Raw genomic sequence first — 22,537 nt, 5'->3', positions numbered from 1 at the left:
AACGCGATGAATTGTAAATACCCGGGACGGGCGCTGCCGGGGGGTGAGCCGCGGTCCTCGCCCCGGGGGCCGGGGGGGCAGGCGGGGCGGCGTGCCGTCGCTGTACCGTGCTCCGCGGAAGTGAGGGTTTCTCTCTTTTTTTTTTTTTTATTTTAAACCAGAATAAACTGTTCAATAAAACCGCTCTCTCGGAGGTTATTTCGGAGGGGCTGCTCGGGGCGGGGGTCGGCGGTGCGGTCCCTTTCCTGCCGAAGAGGCCGCGGCGGCCCGCTGCGGTCGCGCCCTCTGCGAGGCGAGGCGGGGCGGGGCGGGGGAGGTTCTCTCTGCCTCCCGGGGAGGTGTTTTGCGTGGGGAAAACACCCGCGTCCTGCGGGGCGGGAGCGCAGCGGGCGGAGCCCTCTCCCCGCCGCGGCGGTGACGGTCCCGGGCCCGCCCGCTCCGGGCCCGCCCCCTTCCCCTCCCCCCCTTCCCCTCCCCCCCCCTTCCGCGACGGACGTGCCGAGGCGCGCGGCGGCCCTTCACGGGGGTGGGGCGTGCGCGAGCGGCCCCTGGGAGCCAATGGGAGCCTGCGGGGGGCGGGGCCGCCGCTTCCCCTCAGCCTTTGCGCGCGGGGCGGCGGCGGCGGTATGTCGGTGGCGTTCGTGCCGGAGCGGCTGCGCGGGAAGGCGGAGGTGAACCAGGAGACGCTGCAGCGGGTGAGCGCGGCCGTGGCCGTGGCGGCACGGGCCCTCCCGGCTCGGCTGAGGCAGAGCCGGCCCTGCCCGGCGCGGCCACGGCGGCACGGGCCCTCCCGGCTCAGCTGAGGCAGAGCCGGCCCTGCCCGGCGCGGCCACGGCGGCACGGGCCCTCCCGGCTCAGCTGAGGCAGAGCCGGCCCTGCCCGGCGCGGCCTCGGCCTCGGCCTCGGCCTCGGCGGGGGGCGGTAGCGCCTGGCGGCGGTCGTGAGGCGGGCGGTGACGGCGCGCTCCTGTGCCCTAGTTGCTGGAGGAGAACGACCAGCTGATCCGGTGCATCGTGGAGTACCAGAGCAAGGGCCGGGCCACCGACTGCGTGCAGTAAGTGAGCCGCCGCGGGGGCGGGTGCCGGGGCGCGCCGGGCAGCGGGAGGGGCAGCGGGAGGGGCAGGCGGGCCCCGAGCCCCGAGCCCTGCCTGGCCTCGCCTCGCTCTGCCGCCTCCGGGGCAGCCCCCGCAGCTTCACAGTCCCCGGAGTCCGAAGGAGTGAAAGACGCGGCTCCTGCTCGCCGGAGCTTTCCTGCCGTTAAGAAGAAAGTGCGGCTGTATTTCTGCAGAGCCTTCCCAAAAACTATCTGCACGGACCTGTACAGCAAAAATGCCACCGAGTAGGATAAATCTGACGCCTGCTCCTTTTTGCCAAGGTTTTTGTTCTGTGCTAATATGAAAACCAGTTCTGTTGTTGAGCAGGCTTTTCTTCTTCTCCCCTTCCCCCCCGCCCCCACAACGCGTGTGAAACGCCGAGCGGCATTTCCGAAGAGTGCGGGCGGTCAGCCGGGGCCCTGCCGCCGCTCGGCTCTTTCTCACGCTCGCAGAGGAGCGGAATGACAGACAGACAGGCCGACGGCGGTTGCTGAGCCTGGGTGCGTGCTGGCCGTACGTTCAGGCCAGCCCAAGAGTGGAGCTTTGTCGTCTCTTGCCCCTGGGCTGCTCGCTCGCAGCTCTGCGTCTCTTCGGTATTGATCGTACAAAGATCTTCATGTGCTTGTTTACTGTCAAGGTTGGTTAGGAGCACATACTTGGGTTAGAGTGCAGTTCAGTGCAGTATACTGGGCTTTAGAACAAGAACAGAATATGGAGGTGTTTGCCCTGGTTTTTTTATGATGATGATGATTTTCATAGTTTGCTGTTTCTTTCCCTAACAGCAAGTCTTGATCGGATTACAAAAACAACTATTAAAGTGTGGACAGGTTGCTACAAAAGAACACCTCTGCCAGATACTGTGTTTCTTTCTCTCATAGGTACCAGCATATCCTGCATAGAAACCTCATTTATTTAGCTACAATTGCTGATGCAACGCCACCCAGCACACAGAAGACCGCAGACTGACTGCGCGTACCCGGACACAAGCAGTGATGCTTTAAGAATCTGTAGAAATACTTAGCTTAGAGTCCCACTTTGAAAGCTGAGAAGGTGCGGTCTTGAAAGGCAGGTAAAAAGTCATCCGTGCTTTTATGTTAAAAATGTGAATGTAGTTTTTGATGTATTAGTAGGCTAGCTTTTTCCCCATTACTGTAAGCAGAACTTTAGGGTGATAATTTTCACACTCCCTTTTTCCCCTCTAAAAAAACTCCAGGTAGTATACTTCTGAAAGTAGCCTGGTTGTCAGGACAGCACTACTGGAGATGCCTTCAGAGGACTCCTGCAGTCTCACTTGAAGCAGAGACTGTTTCATGACTAAAGTTGTATAGTAATAGGGTAAGCATTTAGCTAGGTAACTTCTCTCTACCTCCAACATGACAAAAAGTCAGCTGTATGTTGCCATATGTATAAGCAGTAGACTGTTTTGTATCTTGTATCACAGGAATTGTGCTTAATAAATTAAAGATGTTCTTTGTAAATTATAATATATTCTGGATTAACGTAACATGTTAACAAAGGAGCAGCTCAGTGGTTTAGTGAAATAGCAATGCTAACTTGTCTAGGAATGATGGGACTGTTGCATAACTTAGAGCAATTAAGTGCAAGGGAGAAATCGAGCCTTTATTTCAGTGAGAAAAGGCTGTGTGTTTGCCCTAGTTGTGTCAAGACTTTTCCTTTTTGCTTGAAATGCTCTGTACTGCAGCCTCTGTAAACAAGTAAATTCTTGCATAAACAAAATGGATTCATATGCTTCCTGGGTATTTGTCAGCATTTATCGTCAGCTGTATGCTTGTGTACTCTTGTCCAGAAAGAGCACAGTTTATTTGTACACCTCAGATAGATAGTGCATTTCAGTGGCATGATTAATGTAAGCTAAACTAACAGCCTTGATAATAGTTCTGTCGGGGGGTAGAGTTTACTTTTTGCTCACTACCATCAACATTATTTACTCTGTGATTGCTAAAAATTGAAGTAACTTGGCATTGGCAATGTTAGCAATGAACTACTGGTTCAAAGACACGGCTAAGGCATCTTCTGTATCATGTTCTCTAGTACAATCTACTTGAAAGAGTAGCCTTAAAAATGCTTCAAACTGTACAGTGCATAAAGTTCATTTTTATATGATGAGTCAGTAATTAGGCAGTTGACAATTTTCAAACTGTTAAATAATCCCATGTTAATGAAATAAGATCTTTGTTTACAAACCAAAGTTACAAGTTAAGGTGCTGCTCATTTTCAGCAAGGTGCATATTTTAAACAGGTATGACCTATTAAATGTATATCTTTAATAAAGCAAATAGTTTAATTTTACAGAAGCTTTAAAATACAAAATGTACAGTTCCAGTTCAGAAGCATTAGCTATTCACAAGAAGCACTGCAATAAGGGTAAGTTAACTAAGCACCAAACCCTTGCACTTGGCAGTGTAAGTGAAGTTTAATGGCAAGACTCATTTGCCAAGTGCAACAATTCTTAAAATTACCAGTGTTCAGAACAATCGGAAGCAAAGGACAGAGTAGCACCTACGTGGTCAAAATGCAGACAAACTTTCTTTGATTTCACAATTCACTTATGTAGGTCCAGAAACTTGCCAGCATTTGTAATTATGAATTAACTGCAAAAACTATAGCAATAATTTTGGCACTTGTTAGAAAAAGTTCAAAATTAAGTGTTTTCATTAACTTCTATGTTGGTCTTAGTATGAATAACCAGTAAGTACAACCAAATTTAGGATTTAATATTAGATCTAAATGACAAGATTTAGGAAACTCAAAACCATTCATCAAGTTAAATAACCACCAACATTTTCAGCAGAGGGTTTTCAAAATTATAGTAGTACAGACCATTAACAATTTACAGACAGAAGCCACACTGATTGTGCAAAGCACATTACTGTAAAAAGTCTATGTACAGCAAACAAATCTCTGTAAACATGGTAAGTATGAAGTTTCAGAAAACATGGTGACAATATCATAAATACAGGCAACATTGGCATCCTCAAACAGCACAAAAGGTAACAATCTGGGCCTGCAAATATGGCCCGTCACCATACAAACAAAAAAGGTGGATGGGTTTTAAATACCCAAATGTTTAATAGTTTTAGTGTTGTGTATATTTTTTATTTATATATATAATGTATTTATTTTTTGGTATCTTTAGATATAGATGTACTTAGTTTGTAAAAACAAAAACAACAAATGTGCTTTATCTTCATTGAAAAATTATGTAGTTAGAACTAATAACTCATTTTACTAGTAGTTAACATATTAGAATGATATGACTTAAGAAAAATACAAAAATAAGATTAATACTGTCAAAACTCTTATACCAGAAAATATTGTGGTTTTTAGACTCTTTCAAAGATGAAATATGAAAATTTAAATAAGCTCTAACTATATAAAGAATCTTCTGTAATCTCAATTAATATACAGTGGGATAGCTATACATATATTTACCATTGTTCTTCAATTTTTAAGCACCAATCACTCTCCCGGATCCACTTTGGTTGGAAGATTATTCCTAATTCCACAGGTTCACTTAATGGCACATATTGACTGTAAATAATTACTTTATCCTTTTAAAAAAAATAATGTTCTTTTAACTAACTGCTACCCCACATTTCAGTTTAGTATCTTCTGAGCCAGCTCACAATTTTTAATCAACTGTAGCATCTGAAATAAGACTTTAAATATATGCAAGTAGTCTTTTAGGCTATACTTTCACACACTTAAGGAGCACTGTGTGGATAATGCCTTTGGCCAAATGAAGCAGTAAGAAATGGTGTATTTATTTGAAAACCAGTGTCATATTATCCACACAGATGCCATCTACTTTAAGCAGCTCAGGTAACATTTGTGACACAAGTTTGAGTGGTTCTGCTGTTCTTTACTTAGAGTAAGGAAACTACCACAAAACTCAATTTTGCAACTGTTTCTGCAGCAGTTTCATAATGAACGCACTTGTGTGGCACACAAAAAGCTGCTGCTGCACTTCATTTAAAAAGAAGCTGCCCACAGGCCGTTTATGGAGAATACAAAGACTTTACAGCTTGTCTGTTATAAATTTAAACACAAACAGTGTTGAGCAAAGTGACCACTATATATTTGCTTCAACATATTCAATGTGTTTCAGTAAGATGTTTAACTATAAATCTATATGAAAAATAGCTATAAAATACAGTGTTTCTTGTATGGTAGTCCTTCAGCAGTTCTTTTAAAAAAAAAAGGTTTTGAAAGTAAAGGCAATATACACATTTTTAAAAGCATTTCTACATCACAGTTTTGGGCTGTTTCATGTACATCAAACAAACATATTGGCCATATTTGCTCAGCACTGTAAATCAGAATTCAAGAGTTTGTCTATCTCACCCAAATCCCCTCAATTCCATATTTAATGAGATAAACAGGACATAGCCAATACACAATTGTGAAACAAAGTATATGTAATTTATGTTCGGCCCTGTGCTGTATTTTCCAATATGAAAAGCGATTAGTACTGATGCAGGTAAGATGGTCTGCGTTCGTGCTTTACTGGAAAAGATTTAAAGCCCTTATTCATCTGTTTGTGCTGGGAGGCCTGTTGTGATTGCTGCTGCTGCGCATAGGCAAAGTTAGAGGAAATTCCTGCTGCTGAAGCACAGTCGTTGGCTGCTGCCCACATGGGGGACTGGAGGATCTGCATCGTGTCGCTCCACTGGCTGACAGGGCTGCTCATAGGATACAAAGATGTACTCTGACTGGGTAGCGTGTTCGTGACAGAGGACGTATGCTGCCAGGGTGCCTTTGGAGGCCAGGTTTTGGTTTTATTATCCTGAGAAAACAAAAATTAGTTGGTTTTGGGGTAGGGTTTTTTGTTTGTTTTAATACCAAAACGCTTCTTTTTTGAGACAATCCTTATCACCTTATCCCCTCCTTAAGACATCTTCAGAAGATGAGTTTATGTTTGAAAGCAGAATTGAGGTATATATATAGCACTCTCAATTCTTAAAACACCTGCTTATTGAAAAACATTATTTATTTCAGCACATTTGTTTGACACATAGCAGCCCTGCTCTAAGTCAAAATTCCCAGCAAGACAGGTAATAAATCTGGTGATACTTTAGTTTTCTCTGCACAGACAATTAAAATTGACTGTTGCCTCTTAGCTTGAAATCTTTGGGTTTGTGATAATTTCTGCTACAAGGGAAAAAGATACAGTGATTTCCGATTTTAATATTTAAACGTGGTGACTTTAATAAAAGCATCTAGTACTACCTGAATGCAAATGGTCTGGGTTTTAGCTGAGGTAAGCAATCTGAAGATACAGATACTATTCTAGTTGTTTTCCTAGTGTAAACCACCCCAAAATGCAAACAGGAAAAATGACTAAGCAAAGCCATTTTCAGCTTACCTGATTACGGTCATCTGCTGCAGAAAGAAGAGGTGGTGATGGTAACGTACTAGGTTCCTGTTCGCCACTACTGTGTTTTCTGCCCAAAAGAGGTAAAATTTACTTTTTAAAAATTTTTTTAAAATGACTCACCCACATTAATCTGCCACTGGCATATACCATTTTGTAGTTTCAGTCTGTCGTACTTGACAGCCTAGAATGTGTACTGACGCTTCATCTTGTTTCATGCATTTTTGCTCAGTAGAGGTAAAAGCAGCAATGCAGAAAGAAATTCATTTTTGAATACTGTCAGAGGCTTGACAGTGCCATAGTTTTTTGAGCTACAGCTTCAGCAACATGCACGCGTTTTTGTAGAGGTGAAAGGAAGATGGGCTAGTCTTCTGCCCACTTTGAAGAAGTCTGCCAGAAATTGCCTTTTTTTTCTTCTGTTATCTGCTCTCATTTGTTTTGGTTTGTTTTTTTTAAAGTATCTTTTCTGAAATAACTTTACAGACAAGACAAAAGAAACAGTTGAGCAAGTGAAACATCTGCTGAAGCACGGTGACTTTACTGAGGAAAAGTGTTATACCTTTGGTTTAAATTTGTAACCTAATACCTAATATCAAATAGAAGTCCTTGACCCTGTGCATTCTGAAAGATTTTTACCTTGGGGCGGCGGGGTGGGGCTGTCAGGTTAAAGCAGAATCTTTTATCCTTTCACCCTTTGTTTAAAAAAAAAAAAAAAAAAAAATCACCATGCTCCAATCATGAGGCCTCCATAGGTAAGCAGTCCTTTGCAGGTCAGCTTTAGAACGCTCAACCCTTTTGCCTTCTCTTACTGTATAGTTTTAGCTATGGTATTTTGTCTGGCCCTCGCTTGTAGAATGTTTTTCTTCCTAAAAGTAACAAGACAGTAGTACTGTTACTTCAGCTTAAGTTTTTATTTAATGAAGCACACTCTTTGGAAACTTTCTTATGCTTCAGAGCATTACATAAAGCACAGGCTTTTGTTCTTCTTGCTCCATGATCAATCTACATACCTGGTGGCTTGGCAGATTAATTCAATTCACCCATTATAGGCTTATTTTGTTTTCCTTCCCTGCTTCTTTTTTAAAAACACAAATAATTACTACTTTTTCTGTGACTGCTTATTAGATAGCTCTCTTCCATAATTTCAATTTAGCATTTATTGAAGCTCAGTTTCTGTCCCCTCTGTATAAAGTCTTGGTAAGTGTAAAGATTCAGAAGACAGCTCCTCTTTTGGTCAACTCCTTTCAACCTGCTTGCCTTAGTCTCATTATTTTAAATTCCTGTGATCTAAACAAATATAGAATATTTGGCCACCAAACTAGCTCATGAAAAACAGTTTGAGAGAATGATCCCAGGTTGGAATTGGGTTGGTATTCATGCTTCATCTTGTGCCTTTTATTATTGTCTTAACTACCCTCTACTATGGAATCACTGAGGTTCCAAAGATACCCAGCTTCTAGCCCTTTAGAAAAGCAGAAAGCAATTGTTGTAATTCATACTACTACTTTTAAGTGGATTGTTCATACCTGAAAATCCTGTCTTTGTTTTTAAGGTACTAAGCTTATTTATGAATGCAATTAAGGCTCCTCTTCATATTGTCAGAAATAAAGGACTAAATAGACATGTATTTATGACTACTAAAACAGCAGTGGTAGGCAAGGTGAGACAAAAGTCTACACAACATTATCAGCAGTATTTCCTGAGTGCCACAAAGTTGCAGTAGAAGCCAGGAAATGAGAACTTGCTGGCATCAAAATGCACATTATGGGCATGACAAAGCTGCAGTGAAGTACACAGTTTAGAAAACCCAATTCAAAGATGATCTCTAATGCCTCACTAGTTTAGAAAGAAATGACATCCAAAATAGGTCATCTTGGAAGAGAGAAAGCATCAGATCTTTTCTAGACATACTGAATTTCAGCTAACAACTAGCTATTTGCACAGAGGAGACAGGTACTAATATAACTCAAATTGGGAATCCCTAGCATTGAAGTCAGATACTCTATACACTGATCTGTATCATCAGTGTAGTATGCAAGCTGACATTTGTTTAAGTTTGTCTAATTAGCAGGAATTTCCTTTGTGTGGCTACTCAAATGAAATTATCAAAAAAAAGAAAAATCTTATGAAGTGGTATGTATTTCTGTTCATTTTGCTCACCTTCTCTGCTTTACAGCAGCAACAAGGTCTGGCCCTGAGAACATGGAGAACAAACTGTCTCCATTAGCTGAGGAGGTCTCGTCACTTGAGCTGGCAGAGTCTCCTTGAGTACCAGACCAGCTATTTGTCACATCACTGTAAGACAAAAAGTTGTATTAGTCCTTGTATTTATAGTGCCTGGTCCAGACTGTACGCCCTAGTTAGGTATGCTGAATCTTTGTCACAGGTGATACCTAAGACAACAAAGAAATTTCAATACTTTTTAAGATGTAGCAGTAATACAAATACTTATTTACTTCTGAGTGATCACATCAACTGCTTTGTCCATTACAGTCACTTTATATATATTTTACTAAAATAATTATATAAGTCAAAAGTGCCTTTCTTGGTCAGGAAGGAGAAACAAGTGATCCTTGGGTATGGACACACTAAGCACTTGACTTTTTCATTGCAAAACTGAGTTGGAACACATACTTGTCCTACTGGTTTTAAGCTAGCTTGAGAGTCACAGCTATTAAATGATGGACAAATGGACAGAGAATCTTGAAACACTTTTGTCATAATATGTAATTATGATTTGGAAGAAATTAAGAACGACTAACATACTTGCTGTAAGGTACCTGCCTTACAGTAGCAAGATTAAACGGCTAAAATCTGGAAAGCTGAATTCAGTCAGGCACTGCAACCTTGATAGCATCACTTTTCATCAAAACTAGGTCTTAAAGGTTTTCAAAATAACTTAAAGAAAACTATTCTGAATGAATCTGTGCTATAAGTTCCTTATTTCCTCTGTTCGAGTCAAAGTCGGTAGGCATTCCACTCTAAAGAAAGACATCAAACAAATGTCAGTGCTTCGGTATCAGCAAAGCAGGAAGGGCTCAGATTTCTCTCTTGACATAATGAAGTGCAGCTTTCACAGATGCAGCAGCAACTGGAAAAAACACGCAGTATTCCCACATTCTGCCAAGTTTGAATGTAAAATAAACTCATATATAATAAAAGTATGTAGCCTGTCCAATCTCTTACCCTTCTGTGAAATACTCAGGAAAGGGCCAGGTTTTATGAGGATCATCAGGAAGAGGCCAGTTGCTACGTGTGTTGCTTGGACGACGGACATGCTGTGCTTGCCTTTTTTGTTGCATAGCCTGGTTGACCCCAGCAACATAGCGGGCAAATTCTGGATCTGAACCAACTGAATAAAAGAAACCAAGAAGTCAGATGCTGACATTCAGCTATTTCTACTGCACTTATCCCCCTCTTTTAATCTTTTAGGCTTGACCATAACCCCACAACAGCAAGTAATTCTCTCACTGATAATAAATGCCAGACAACAGCTAACACCTCTTCATGGAGCAGCGAAGAACACTGAATAGGACATGTTTTTAAAAAGTAGATATGCACCGTCCATACACAGTGGATAATAATTCTCACATGGAAGTACACCTGCCCCTTGCATTTGATCAGGGAATTGGTATTTGCCACTATGATTGTGTCTACACACTGAAAGATCCAATATCCGATCAGCAGACACTGATGGAATTAAAGCCTGTACATTTATCCAAGCTCAGAGAAAAAGAACATACCAATTATTGTAGTTGATTCCAGATTGCAACATGATTTCCAGCTATGCTGTGATCCTGCTTACTTCAAGAAATCAGAATTTCAGATTGATCATATTAGAACATACAGCCCAGATATTGCCTACTTCCTACAAAGACTAGACAACAATTTTGAAAACATTCTGATCCTGACCTGCAAAATATTTCAGAATAAGATTGATATTTACAGAAAAAAGCAGTAATTCTTAAAAATTCTTCCATTATTAAAGTGCTATATGTCCCAAGCATTTGATAAGTGATCTGATAAGTGATAAGCATGATCTTGAGCAGACACAGCAAAGCCTTAATCCCAAAAATCCAAAAGTGTTTTAAATGCTCAATTGATCAGACCAAACAATCCATGTATTAAAAACAATACTGTTATAAGTCAGTGTAATTGAGTTTCCACAGCTTCTGTTTCTGCCTTTTTTTTTTTTCCTTTCTTTTTCCTGAGGGAAATCTTTGCAATCCGACTGGATTAATGGAAAATGTCTAGACTACATGCATGGTAATTGCAGCAGGAAGTACAGAGCTGCTGGTCACAGTTTTAAATTAAGAGCGAAGACTGAAGAACATCCAACAAGCATGCACAGCTCAGAAAGCAGAAGTCAGTCTTTCATGTGATGGCTTCCCTAAATTCAATTCAGCATTTAGAAGAAAAGTTTCCTTGTTTTCATCTGGCACATTCAGAAAAGAGCTTCACAATGTTTTGTTGGATGGAAATTAAAACAACAAGGAAGAAAATAATTTTGTTTCTATACATCCTTTGTTATATAAGCAAAGGACAGAGCTATCTGACAGCTGTATACAAACAAAACATTCCCACAATACTTGTTCTCTTTGAGAAATATCTTTATGTCAATTTAAGATGAGGCTGGAAGCTAGACAGATCCTCAGATCTAAGGACAGATTCTAGATAGATTCTGAAGGGCATCCAGGTTTTTTTTCCTGTGGATAGCATTAAGGGTTAAATTACTGTTATATTCAAAATAGCAACTTGTGTTAATTTTTACCTCAATAAAAACATATCAGCTAAACAGCTTTTTATCAGATATGTTTTTTACTTCATTTTTTCACATCTGTGAAAGTAATTCAAAAGACCTGGAGATATCAACATTCCTTCTACTAGTTCTTACTGCAACATTCCTTCATCAAGTTCTTACAGATGATAGAAGTACTGCAAAATACACTTTTGATAGCTAGTTAAGCCTTTGACATGAAAAGCCATCAATTTTATAAATTTTTAATTAGCAGATTTGCATCTGAAAGGAGACATCATTTTCAGGCTCTAAAAATATTTATCAAAAAAGTAATGCCATTTGTTTCATACGACAAATGTACAAATTCCTAAGAAAGTCTGGAAATGAAAGAGTGTTTCGTGTTTAAAGCTTCCTGTACTACGCTAACTAGAGCTAAATTGAAAATTCCTGCATCACAGCTCAAGCCAACAAGTTATATGAAGAAACGTTATCTTTCCAATGGAAAAAATTATTTGACTGAAGGGGTTTTTTTTTTGGTTGGTTTTGTTTTTTTAAACCTCAGATCTATGGAAAATACTGAGTAAGTCACTTTTTCAGAGTACTGCTTTCAAAGTCCTTGATATTCATATCAAATGGAACAAAACAAGTAGCTTTATGTAGATCAGAAGGAAAATACTACAGAAGGATTCAAAATGCTAAAAATGCCAGTCCGTTGTATATACATGCATTTTTTTCCTGACACATATATGTATTTGGTGCTTGCAGAAAATCATTTTATCCTTCCTTAAAGGCTGTGATAATCCTTAAGTATATACCATAAGTATGTTTAAATAAGATGATGGTAATTCAGACTTACCATTGTTAAGAAGCTTTTGATAACTATGATGCCTATTTTTGCCACTAATTTATCAACTAAGTTGACAAAATAACTATCAAAATTATGAGTCAAATGAGCTGGTTTGAGACGCCTACACAGTGCTAACACATACACACACACACATGTGCAAATGAGTGCGGGAAACGGATTCATGGTCTGATAAAAGGTTTTCCTGTGAGTTCTAGTGCTGCCTCCCTCCAGGCAGTTTCCATAAATGCCTACTACAAAGTTTCTGTAGCTATGTTCCAGGCCAACAGAAACTATATTTACAAGAGAATAGATTTGTAAGTTGTTCTTAGTACTGCTATCAGAAGAATTCATTAATCTCCTCTTAAGACTCTACAGTCAATTTCATAGTCTTTAGCTATTTGCTTATGGCTATAAAATTTTATCTCACGTCATCTTTAACAATAATCCCTCTACATTTAACATTTATTGGTGGTTCAAACACATCTGGCAAACCACATGGCACTTGCTCTTTAGTCTCTAATCCTTCAGCATCCAAGCTTTTCACTGCAGTCACAGCTGTAGAACAGGAACCAGCATGACTCCCATGGAATTGCACAGTAATGGAGGGAAAATGCAGGGATATGGGAAAGATGCAGTCCGGCTGTATCTCCAGACTGCGAGACTGGTAAAGAGCAGGAAGGATCATTTTGGGGAGAGGTAAAATACATAAGTTCAAGAGTTTGGTTTTAAACAATTTTACATGTTAACAATAGGAGGAACATAATCTGTAAGTCTCTTTCAGTACTTTGATGTGGTCCATATAGGAAAGGTCAGAACTACTACAACTGGGACAAGAAACAAGGAATTAATTCCCATTCTTATTTATTAATGAAAGTTGCTTGTACTTCAGTTCACCTTCTGTTAAAAAAGAAAACAGGCATACATATAAATACCTGCTTGCCTTTGTAAGCACCCTAGCATCTGGTGGATAGCAGCAGGAAATTAGTTATTACTAGCAATATTTAACAGTATTCTTTGTAAAAGAACCCTTATAAAAAACATAATAAAGGAAAAGACACACACCTGCAGGGTCAAAAGGCAGGATTTCTCCCAACATCCCAAACACTCCATCAGTTTGGTCACGATTTGGCCATGTGTTGTTCCTAGGTCCTTGTGGTTTCTGTCCTAACATCTCTGACATCATATTGTCCATATAGCTGCTCACAAGACCCAAGCTGTACAAATCAGAGCTTAAATCGGAAAAACCAGGATTGTTCCACTGGTTTAAATGAGACAATCCAGCTCCAACAGCTTGGGCTGGCTGCTGTGAAGAGTTAGTCAGCCATTTGGCAGGTACACGTTGCTGTGGTCCAATAGGTTGAAGCAAGTGTTGGTAATACTGCATTTGCTGCTGCTGTTGCTTTTGTGACTGTTGTTGCTGTGACAAGCCCTGCTGAGAGGGATGCAGTGGTGTAAGAGAGACAGATTGCGGTTGCTGTTGTACTGTTCCTGATTTTTGCTCTGTTGCTGTCGAGGATGCAACAGAGTTCCTCCTTTTCACCATCGGAGAAGTCTGCTGGGATTTGCCCATGTTAAAACCAGACAAGAAATCTATAACATCCTGCATTTCTTGGTCAGTCGGTAAATTCATACCTTTGTCATCCTTGGTGTCATCCGGTTTGAAGAAGTTGTCCTGTCTTTCAACTAGAAACCCATTCACTAGCTGATTGTTTGTGCTCTGAATTGACTGCAGTGGATCTGCAGTCCTAGGAAAATTACCAATGTTCAAAATGCTTTGTAACCGCGCATCTATGTTAGTGGGCATTTTAGCTTTCTCCTCTGAGTTGGAACTTATGAAGACATTTTTGGAAGGTGTATTGGGGATTGAATAATTTCCAGTATTACTTGTACTGGTGCAGGAAGTTTTTTTTGTAAACCGTGAAGTCAGTTTTGAGAATGTCTTTTGTAGACCACCTGAAGACTTGCTTCCATTTCCGGATGGCATGTCAACTTGATTCCCAAAGTCTGAGATTTCACGCTGTAACTGGATCTGAATACAAGGCAAAGCTTGCTCCCTGCATCAACAAAAACACGTATATCAAACCACCTAATACATAACTGAGCTGGTACTTTGCAGAAAAATGTGTATTTGGGTAACAGCTAGTGGAAGAAACACAACCAAAGATTGCCAAGTTCATCAGCTACTTCTTATGGTAACAATGCAAACTATTACTAGTATTTGCAATAGCATTAACTACTTTCCATTCCTTAAGAAATTTTAATTGTGCTTCAAGACCTAAATGGAGACTAATTTAATATAAATCAAGTATTTTTGTAAGAGAGGAACAAATACTTTTGTGCACATGGATAAGCTGCTGGTTTGTTTTTTGAAAGAGTGCTGTATCTCTGTACATACCCACAAGGTACCCATGTGGATTACCAGGTTTTTGCTCCCAGTTTGACTACTGCTTCCCCCTTCTGATGAACCGGTACTATCGAATTCCTCGGTACAGATCTTTCAACAATGATGGCTTTGTTTAAACTAGGGAAGTAGAGCATGAGGCTCAAGAGGAGATGTACCTTCCTTCCTTCCACCTGTGTATGTCAAACACAGCAGTATAGAGCACATCGACTAGTCCCAAAGTCTTCTCTGGATCCAGACTCCTCTGTAGCAAAGACATTGTTGCTGGATCTTCTTTCAGACACCTGTAATCATTAAGTTTAACTTACAAATCAAAATTTTTCTTTTTTACATTAAACAATTTCACCATACTAGTCAGATAATAAAGGGCCAATTGATGCACTACTTCTGCTCCTACAGAGGTGCAAGTAGTAAAGGCAGCACAATGTATGAATGCCTGAGGGTTCCTAAAGGCTACACCTGCAGCCCGTTTCTTTTTACTGTTGAATATACAGCTAATCTAACTATAACATTAAGAGTTATATAATTTCTTTTAAAACCATGATTAATGATTGGCTCTTTAGCTGAGCAGGCATAATTTAGGCACAAAGGTAAGAAACAATGAATACACAAAGCCCATTTCTGGAAAATGGCAAGAGCACTCAACAAACCTGACAGAAGACACTAGCACGTGGGTGCACTCTGGAGTCCAACGCTAAGAACCCCCAGCCTGACAGACTCCATGTGGAAAATGATTCACCATATCCAACAGTCTGGGGAAGATTTTAGTGAGCTGTGAAGGTGCAGGATTAGTGAATTTTCCTCATTAGTGGCACAGAATTAGGACTGAATTTGAGGTGAAATCAGAGTAACCGAAATCTAGATATTAGCACATTTGTCAGTACTTAATGAGCCCCTCCAGCAGAGATGAGTAAAGAGGCACTCTGACTATGTGTCAGCAGGCGGAGCTCTTCCAGAGCACACAAAGCCTGGCTCAAAGCACTCTGCATTATTTTAGTTCTTTCATAATAGAGCAATTTACATAAAGAGAACAGAGAAGTGCCAGTTTATAATCTACAGAGGGATTAAAGATGTGTTTGGGTAAACAGACTATCAGTTGACTCATGCTTCTGGACATACCATTGGTACCATTAGTAACAGGCTATCTCACTAAGGATTCAGATGAATAAACTGTGTTGTACTGAAATTCGTAACGCCGAGTACTCCGAAGTAAGAGAGAAAGGAAGTGGTCTAATTCCAAGTTATTGTTTCAAAAGGGAAGAAATCCTCACCTAAACTGCAGACTAATCCTGCCATTCTTTCCTAGGCAGTCAACTAAACTGGTAGGAATAGCATCTCATGGACCTCCAAGTTCTGCGGTTCATGGCAGCACTTAAAGAACAGCTCAGTGAAGAAAGAGCGAAAGCTCTCATATTAATCTCACCTAATTCCTGGCTCTCCTGAGTAACAGCTGTGAGGACCTGCCAGGGAGGAGCGTAACAGGAATGCCATTGGATTTATTTTATATATTTTTTAAACATTCTCTTTCATCATCAAGCTTTTTCTTTAGAAGTATGTTTTAGTGCCCCACTACTGCCTCTCTTCCATTGCCTCCAGAGGCAGCACTAGTGCAAAGACAGCTGAAGTACAACTGTCAGTCTGTCAGAAACAGTGGTACTCAGACAGTTCCAGATAAAGGAACTTAAGGCAGATATACCATAATTGTGTAGTATTCTCTCTTCCATTTGTACTGCAATATTTTTCCCTATATATTTCAGTCATAGCTATTAGTATAATCTGCAATGCAGTATTTTTATTTACCAAGTTGATGGAACTTGCACCACAATTCTGGATCCTTCTAAACTTATCTGAGGAGCATAGGCTTCTTTATTTTCAATCTGTGCGGTGTCCACAACCACCTAGCATGAAAATAAAAGGGAAATGATTTTAAGAATTAGTTCTAGTTATTTTATCACCCTTGTGGTTAAGATGCAAGTCTCACCTTCCTGCTACACTACAGGAAGTAACCAGATAAAACCAGATCAACTCACAAAATCATTATAAGTTGATTTCTATTTAAATATCTAAAAAAAGGAAAATATAAAATTAGTTTGATACAGTAACCTATATTTCAAGGACTTGCTTCTTCTCAATTACATACTGTAGTTATGCATCACTATGTAGTTACCAACTGCTTTATCTAACAGCTGGTAATTATCAATGGGTTCGTATAACAGCCAAGCACTTGGGAGGTTTGGCACTATTACTACTTTAATAGCACCCAAACACCTATTTATCAAAATACTTTAAATAATTTAACTGCAGTGCATGGTATGATACAGACAAGTAGTATTTAGTCTGCAACTCTTCACATAGCTCACAATTCTGAACACACACCCCTTCCTTTTAAGGCTATAAAATCCAACACCAACACTTCTCTAGTCTACCTAATGGAACTGCACTATTATTAATTCCCTGTTATATAAAGGGAAGAAAAGTGATTCAATTTGTTGAATTCTGAGCCTTCTGTAAGACATCATTAAGATATATGGAAGATGAAAGTCTTCAAAATTACCCTTCTGTCATGAACCTTTCTTTTTATGGAATTGAGAAAGAATGGATTCACTTCAGCTTCATTTAAACTTGTAATACCAGTGATAGTAAGTTCCATATTTGGTTCATACTTTCTGATGTTGTCCAGTCTGCATGGGTTGGCCTTTTTGATCATTTCCATAATTTCCTATTTTGGTCATGCTGAACCAGCAGCTTTTTGGCAGCAGTCAGCAGTTCTTGCTTCAGTGACTAGCAGATTAGCTGTACCATTTACCCTTGAAATGGCAAAAGTCCTCTGGTGTAAATAAGCCTCAAGGGATATTACTGGCTTTTTTGCAATCATCCTACACTGGTTCTACTTCTAACTGGTTGTCTACTACTGGTTATGAAGAAAAGCGAAATATGAATAATGCTGAGAGTCTCTTCTCCCTCTTCCTGTAACAAAACCATGTGATGACATTTGAACACAATTATTTCCCACCTTTTAGATATTTTAGCATAAGGCCTTAGTCTTCCCCCAGTTGACTTTAAGCATTTGCCCAAGTTTATTCAAACTTGTAAAATATGTCTAAGCCCGGTGACAAAATGCTATGATATTATCCACTCATGAAAATACCTCATTTAATAACAGGGCAACTCCATTACTTTTTTCCTTGTATTTGTACCATTTTAATTTTATGTAATTTGGTAATCTGCGATTCAGCTATACTGCAATTATAATTGGGATAAGGAGAGATGAACTTAGGAGTGATTTTTTTTTTCAGCTCCCAAGAAAAACACTGTCTGCATCTCAGACCTGCAAGTCAGAACTAAAATTCTGATTTGTGCAGACCTAGATCAGCTTCTGGCAGTGGTGCATGGTAGTGCTCATGGTCTGGGCTTTGTTGGGGGTGTTCCACCCCCACACCCCCTTATCTTCCTTTCTTCCCTTTTTAAAGTTTTACATTTGTCAACATTTGGTCAGAGTTACGACATCCGGGATTTAAACATTACTAGGAGATTTAGTGCTTCTGCAATGCATGTTGGGTTTTTTGCTACAGAAAGATCTACTAGCACAAAAAAGGATGGCTAGAGACTCAGTTAAACATTCTGTTCATAACTTTGCACAAGGAGAGTTCAAAGTTTTATTTCCACTCATCCTCTGAATTCAACCATTTTAATACACATTACTTTTACTCAAAGATGGAGATTTCTTCAGCTGACCCAAATCTGAGAATACAACTCTTTATATATATATATGCTAAGGTAAAAACTGAAAAACCGCCCTTTTAAGAATTATTTCTTATGTTAGAAGAACTGAAGCCTAAAAATAACCACGCAAACTAAGCCACATCTCATTGTGCTTTCCACTCCTAATGAGTTTCTTCTTAAAAGGCACATGGCAAGACAGGCTAAAGATAGCGAGACTGTCAAGTAATGTTCTTTTTTAAATTTGGCATTTAAATGACAAATTTACACACAACTCTGAACTAATGCAGACAGCTTAGTTTCTAAAGCAGTAAACCAAAGACTATGTAATATTGTCCCATGATTCATTTGTCTGAGTTCTACACAAAATAAACTTAAAATAAACACATTCTCCCTCCCCGCCTGGTGGGTGCTTAGAGGATAGCTTCCTGTGCATCAGACATCTATTGTTCTTGTTTTACAGGTGTTTCCTCTCTCATCTCCACCCAAAGAATGCTTTAAAGAAGCAAATTACAATTTCTCATCATTGCATGAGGCTACATACAAGCATAATTGAATGCTGTAAAAAAATTATAGCACATAGTTTAAAAAGAAAAACCTCAACCCTCACACCCTTCCAAATTGCAACAAATCAAAGCGAGAACGAACGAAAGAGAGAAGGCTTGCAAGTATTTTGTCATGTGTATAGCTCATTACCGTGTCTTTGAAGACAGAAACCTGCTACCTTCAGAACCTGAGGTTCATGCAAAAATCTTTGGAGACATTCATGATTCAACACAAGTAATATTCCTTATATCAGCACTGTCATTTGGGAGAATGTCTAAGTAAGTTTTATTCTGACAACTCTCCAAATGTTATGATAAACCTGAAGAGTATCAGCGCTTTAATTACCAGCAGGTCTAACGAGTTATGTCTAGACTTGGGGACACCAGATTTCCAGAATCTCGAGTCCAAATATGCCTCCAGCCACTCCCCAAATCTCATCAGGGCAGGACTTGGGTGTGCACAACCCTAAAATCCCCTGGAAAGGAAACAGTGGGAGGTGCAGCATCCTCCAAGGCATTCCTCATCTAGACACTCAGGAGCCAAGAACTTATCGTGAGTTACAGCACACTCCCATAGGGCTGCTGAGAAACAGTTTCTTTCTTGGCCTCATTTCCCATACCTTGCTGCTGACTCCCAGCATCCTGCCATGAACTATGGCAGGTGAAGACACAATCCCACTTAACCATATCCTTTTTTCTAGTTCTTCTTGTATTTATTAATATTTAATACCTATTTTCCTTGAAAACACCTAAGCAGAAATTTGATCAGTCCTACTATTCCACAGTTGACTTTCTCTCCCTACAAAGATACCACCTTCTTATGCCTCCCTGTAAAATTTCCTTCTACAAAGTGGTTAATGCACTACCATCTCCTATCCTTAAACCCCTGTATCACAGTGAAGTAAGGACTGATAGCAGGTGCGCTGCTATTATGATACTGATGGTCCGTCCCTTTGATTTTAGGCCGCCTTTACATGAAAAGTCAGTTGAATTCCAGTATGATTTGAACCTACTTCTCTAACAGATATTTAATATTAAGGGAATATCTAATAACTAGTATCAAAGGAATGCTAAAGTAGAAATATCTGACAAATTTATTATTTACATTTTATCATTCACCATTATTGGAGAACCTAGTAACAGCACCAAAAAACATATGGTTTAATGAACTAGGACAGAAGGTCAAAGTCACTTAATCAGCCGCGTGATTTGTTTGAAAAAATGTGGTATTTACAAAGTATGTAGCAATATGAATCCTTTCATCAGAAGTTACAGTTAGTTAGAGAGTCCTGATGGCCTGCCACCACCTTGAACAAAGAATCAGTATATGAATCAACTCATTGTAGGTTAAAGATGATGAAAATACTTGACAGAAACGATCATAGGCTACGGTGTACCTTTATGCTTGCATTTCCTTCCTATCCTATTGCAGTCTTTCCCCCATTTTATTTGTCCAGTCAAATGAAAACTCACAGTAGTCCAAAAAAACCTGTGTCATGAATGAACACTTTATTAAATGAAGAGATAGCAGTAATTAGTTATGGGAGCACAAATGCATTTTCTTATCAGAGTATGTTCCAAAGCATCTATTTTTAGCAATTGTTTAGATACTGTAAAATCCATGGGGTTTGTTTCTAATGAACACATATGTCTACAGCAAGGTATTTAATTGCTCTGTCCTGTTGGAGATGTCAGGTAGCATTACTTGGTGCAGAGGACTTCCTGGTTTACGTTGGGCAGGAAACCCAGCTTCCATTCAAAGCAGAGAGGAAATGAAAAAATGGCAGTTTTTAAAGCTCATCTGAGAGAAGGAAAGGGGGGAAGGGGTGTTTCTTTTTAACATGGTCATCTATAGATTTGAAAATCTATTTCACTATGAATTAGAAGTTTCATTTCTTGTGCTCTCTCTAATAATGGAGAATATGAAGTACACAGTACATTCTCCTGTTCCTATCAACTACAGATACCATCTACAAACTTGCATTCTATGAGGATACATTTTTTTCATAAATCAAGTTAGCTGCAGCATTAAAAATGGAGAAACACAAAAGTAAGACACTGGAAATTAATTTCCAAACCCTTTAAAATATCTAGTTTCTCTTCAGGATGTTTAAGTAGCCCTTTTTTTGCTAAGCCTATTCATAGTCACTTACCAGTCCAGCTTGGCCAAATAACAATTGTACAGCAGTTTTGCAGGCTCCTCGCCAAGTGGAAGGGCAAACCTGATTTAGTACTTCAGTAACAGGAGAGTCATCCCGTGGTGTAAGTCCATTATGGCATCCAGCTTCCTTAATCAACTGCAGCATTGTGTGCTGTGGGGGGGGGAAATCATAAAAACTTTGTCATACTAAACACATGATTCAGAAATGATACCACCGCTTCCATATGTATTGTTCTACACATATTTCAAATAACTATAATGTGTGTTACCTCTGAACAGTCTTCTACAACTAGAAGAGCTCAACTACAGAACAGAAATATGGAAGACAGTCTCTGCTATTTGGACCAAAATACTCCTCCAAAATCATAAACAATATTTTTGCTTATATTCTTGCAAAATGGTTTAATCAAAACTACAAGAAGCACTGCAAAGACAATAAAAAAGCAGCATTTTGAGCTGTGGATTGTTTCAACTCTTTCAGGAGCAAGGAACTGGGCTTATCTACAAAAAAAAAAAAGTAAAAATGCTGATTCAAATTGCCCAAATTACTTCTGAATGGACATCTTTTCCATTCCTTTACACTGAAACCACAATTAATGTCTCCACAGTTTTAAATAATTTTTTTAAAAATATTATTAGAGTTTGTAAAAAGACATTAAAAGGAGCTCTGTTACAAAATATTTTTTCAAGTACCTCCTTTTAGCACTAGGCTGGGCCAGACTTATTTTGGCACCTAAGAAGATAAAAGCTCTGAAGTGCATCACCTGGTTGGGGCACCTGTAAGGGCTCACTTTCCTCTGTACTTCTTGACACTTAACCCACCTATTTTCAAAAAGTTCATAGAAGCTTCATTACCTCCTAGACTTCTATGCTTCTCTCAGATTGGACTGAATTTGACCAGGTGGTTAAAACATTACCAGAAGCAGGCGTGGACCTACAATGTTATCAACATCTTGCTTCCACAGGAAGTCAGGCTAAAAATATGCACTTTTAAATACAAGTTTGGCACCGAACTTCTACTGCAGTTGGTCTCTGAATTTTAAGGAGTTCTACTCTTTTTTTCCTTTTTTTTTTTTCTTTCTCTCTTCACTCCTGTGGTTAGATTCAGAGTTATTACCGTCTTCAGCTTCAGGTTTTCTGCTGCAGACTCATTAAAGGATATTCCTTTCAGAAAATGCGATCCTATCTGAACAGGTACAGTGGGCAGTTCACACTGAATTGGCTGAGGTGGAGTCTGTCTCCTTCCTGTTTGCTGGGCTTCAGCTTCACTGCAACAGCCCTTAAACATAAAAGAACAGATCAATTAGAAGAAATGAAGATTTTAGAAAATCCTAATACAAGTCCAATGGTTTTTTTAAAATAGTTATTTTCAAGGTGAGGAGTGATGAAAGAGAGAGCAGGTTTAGCAGACCCTACCTGAAGACTTGCTTCAATAGCTTTCGGGTTCAAGTGGAAGCCAGCCTTCATTGCATATTCACAATGGCCTAAACTCTCCAAAGCCACTTTGTAAGCCTGACATTGAAGAAAAAGTTGAGATAGAACAGGCGTATCAGCAAGTAAGCAAGCATGCAGTCATTGTGTCTGGACACATACATAAGAATTGTTACATGGATTTACCCTACTCAGTTCTATGGCA

The 22,537-nt window shown here is 39.7% G+C and overlaps 2 protein-coding genes across 6 annotated transcripts in view; one reads left to right on the top strand and one right to left on the bottom strand.

Moving 5' to 3' along the window:
* The first annotated feature begins 542 nt into the window (after positions 1 to 542).
* SS18L2 (SS18 like 2) lies at positions 543 to 2,835 on the top strand. Its single transcript, XM_069793459.1, has 3 exons — positions 543 to 695; positions 978 to 1,054; positions 1,973 to 2,835. The coding sequence occupies exons 1-3, from the start codon at positions 627 to 629 to the stop codon at positions 2,058 to 2,060; spliced, it is 234 nt and encodes a 77-aa protein (XP_069649560.1). The 5' UTR covers positions 543 to 626; the 3' UTR covers positions 2,061 to 2,835.
* A 354-nt stretch (positions 2,836 to 3,189) lies between these two features.
* GARRE1 (granule associated Rac and RHOG effector 1) overlaps positions 3,190 to 22,537 on the bottom strand; it is a 62,459-nt gene continuing 43,111 nt past the window's right edge. For all 5 annotated transcript variants that reach the window (XM_069793453.1, XM_069793458.1, XM_069793457.1 and 2 more), the window contains 10 exons: positions 22,318 to 22,413; positions 22,019 to 22,180; positions 20,894 to 21,052; positions 16,276 to 16,373; positions 14,634 to 14,759; positions 13,137 to 14,128; positions 9,676 to 9,841; positions 8,650 to 8,784; positions 6,481 to 6,559; positions 3,190 to 5,901 (listed from right to left, as the gene is read on the bottom strand). In XM_069793453.1, coding sequence (XP_069649554.1) covers positions 5,581 to 5,901; positions 6,481 to 6,559; positions 8,650 to 8,784; positions 9,676 to 9,841; positions 13,137 to 14,128; positions 14,634 to 14,759; positions 16,276 to 16,373; positions 20,894 to 21,052; positions 22,019 to 22,180; positions 22,318 to 22,413 — 2,334 coding nt within the window. In that variant the 3' untranslated portion in view covers positions 3,190 to 5,580. The remainder of the gene's footprint in view (positions 5,902 to 6,480; positions 6,560 to 8,649; positions 8,785 to 9,675; positions 9,842 to 13,136; positions 14,129 to 14,633; positions 14,760 to 16,275; positions 16,374 to 20,893; positions 21,053 to 22,018; positions 22,181 to 22,317; positions 22,414 to 22,537) is intronic.

Source organism: Haliaeetus albicilla, chromosome 10 (assembly GCF_947461875.1).
Source record: "Haliaeetus albicilla chromosome 10, bHalAlb1.1, whole genome shotgun sequence".
Lineage (NCBI taxonomy): Eukaryota > Metazoa > Chordata > Aves > Accipitriformes > Accipitridae > Haliaeetus > Haliaeetus albicilla.
The sequence above is the reverse complement of the archived record's forward strand: the minus strand, read 5'-3'. Positions and strand labels throughout refer to the sequence as shown.

Coding starts and splice junctions, on each gene's coding strand:
- SS18L2 (XM_069793459.1), top strand. CDS start 627: ATGTCGGTGGCGTTCGTGCCGGAGCGGCTGCGCGGGAAGGCGGAGGTG. Junction 696..977: donor ACCAGGAGACGCTGCAGCGG/GTGAGCGCGGCC, acceptor CCTGTGCCCTAG/TTGCTGGAGGAGAACGACCA. Junction 1,055..1,972: donor CGGGCCACCGACTGCGTGCA/GTAAGTGAGCCG, acceptor TTTCTCTCATAG/GTACCAGCATATCCTGCATA.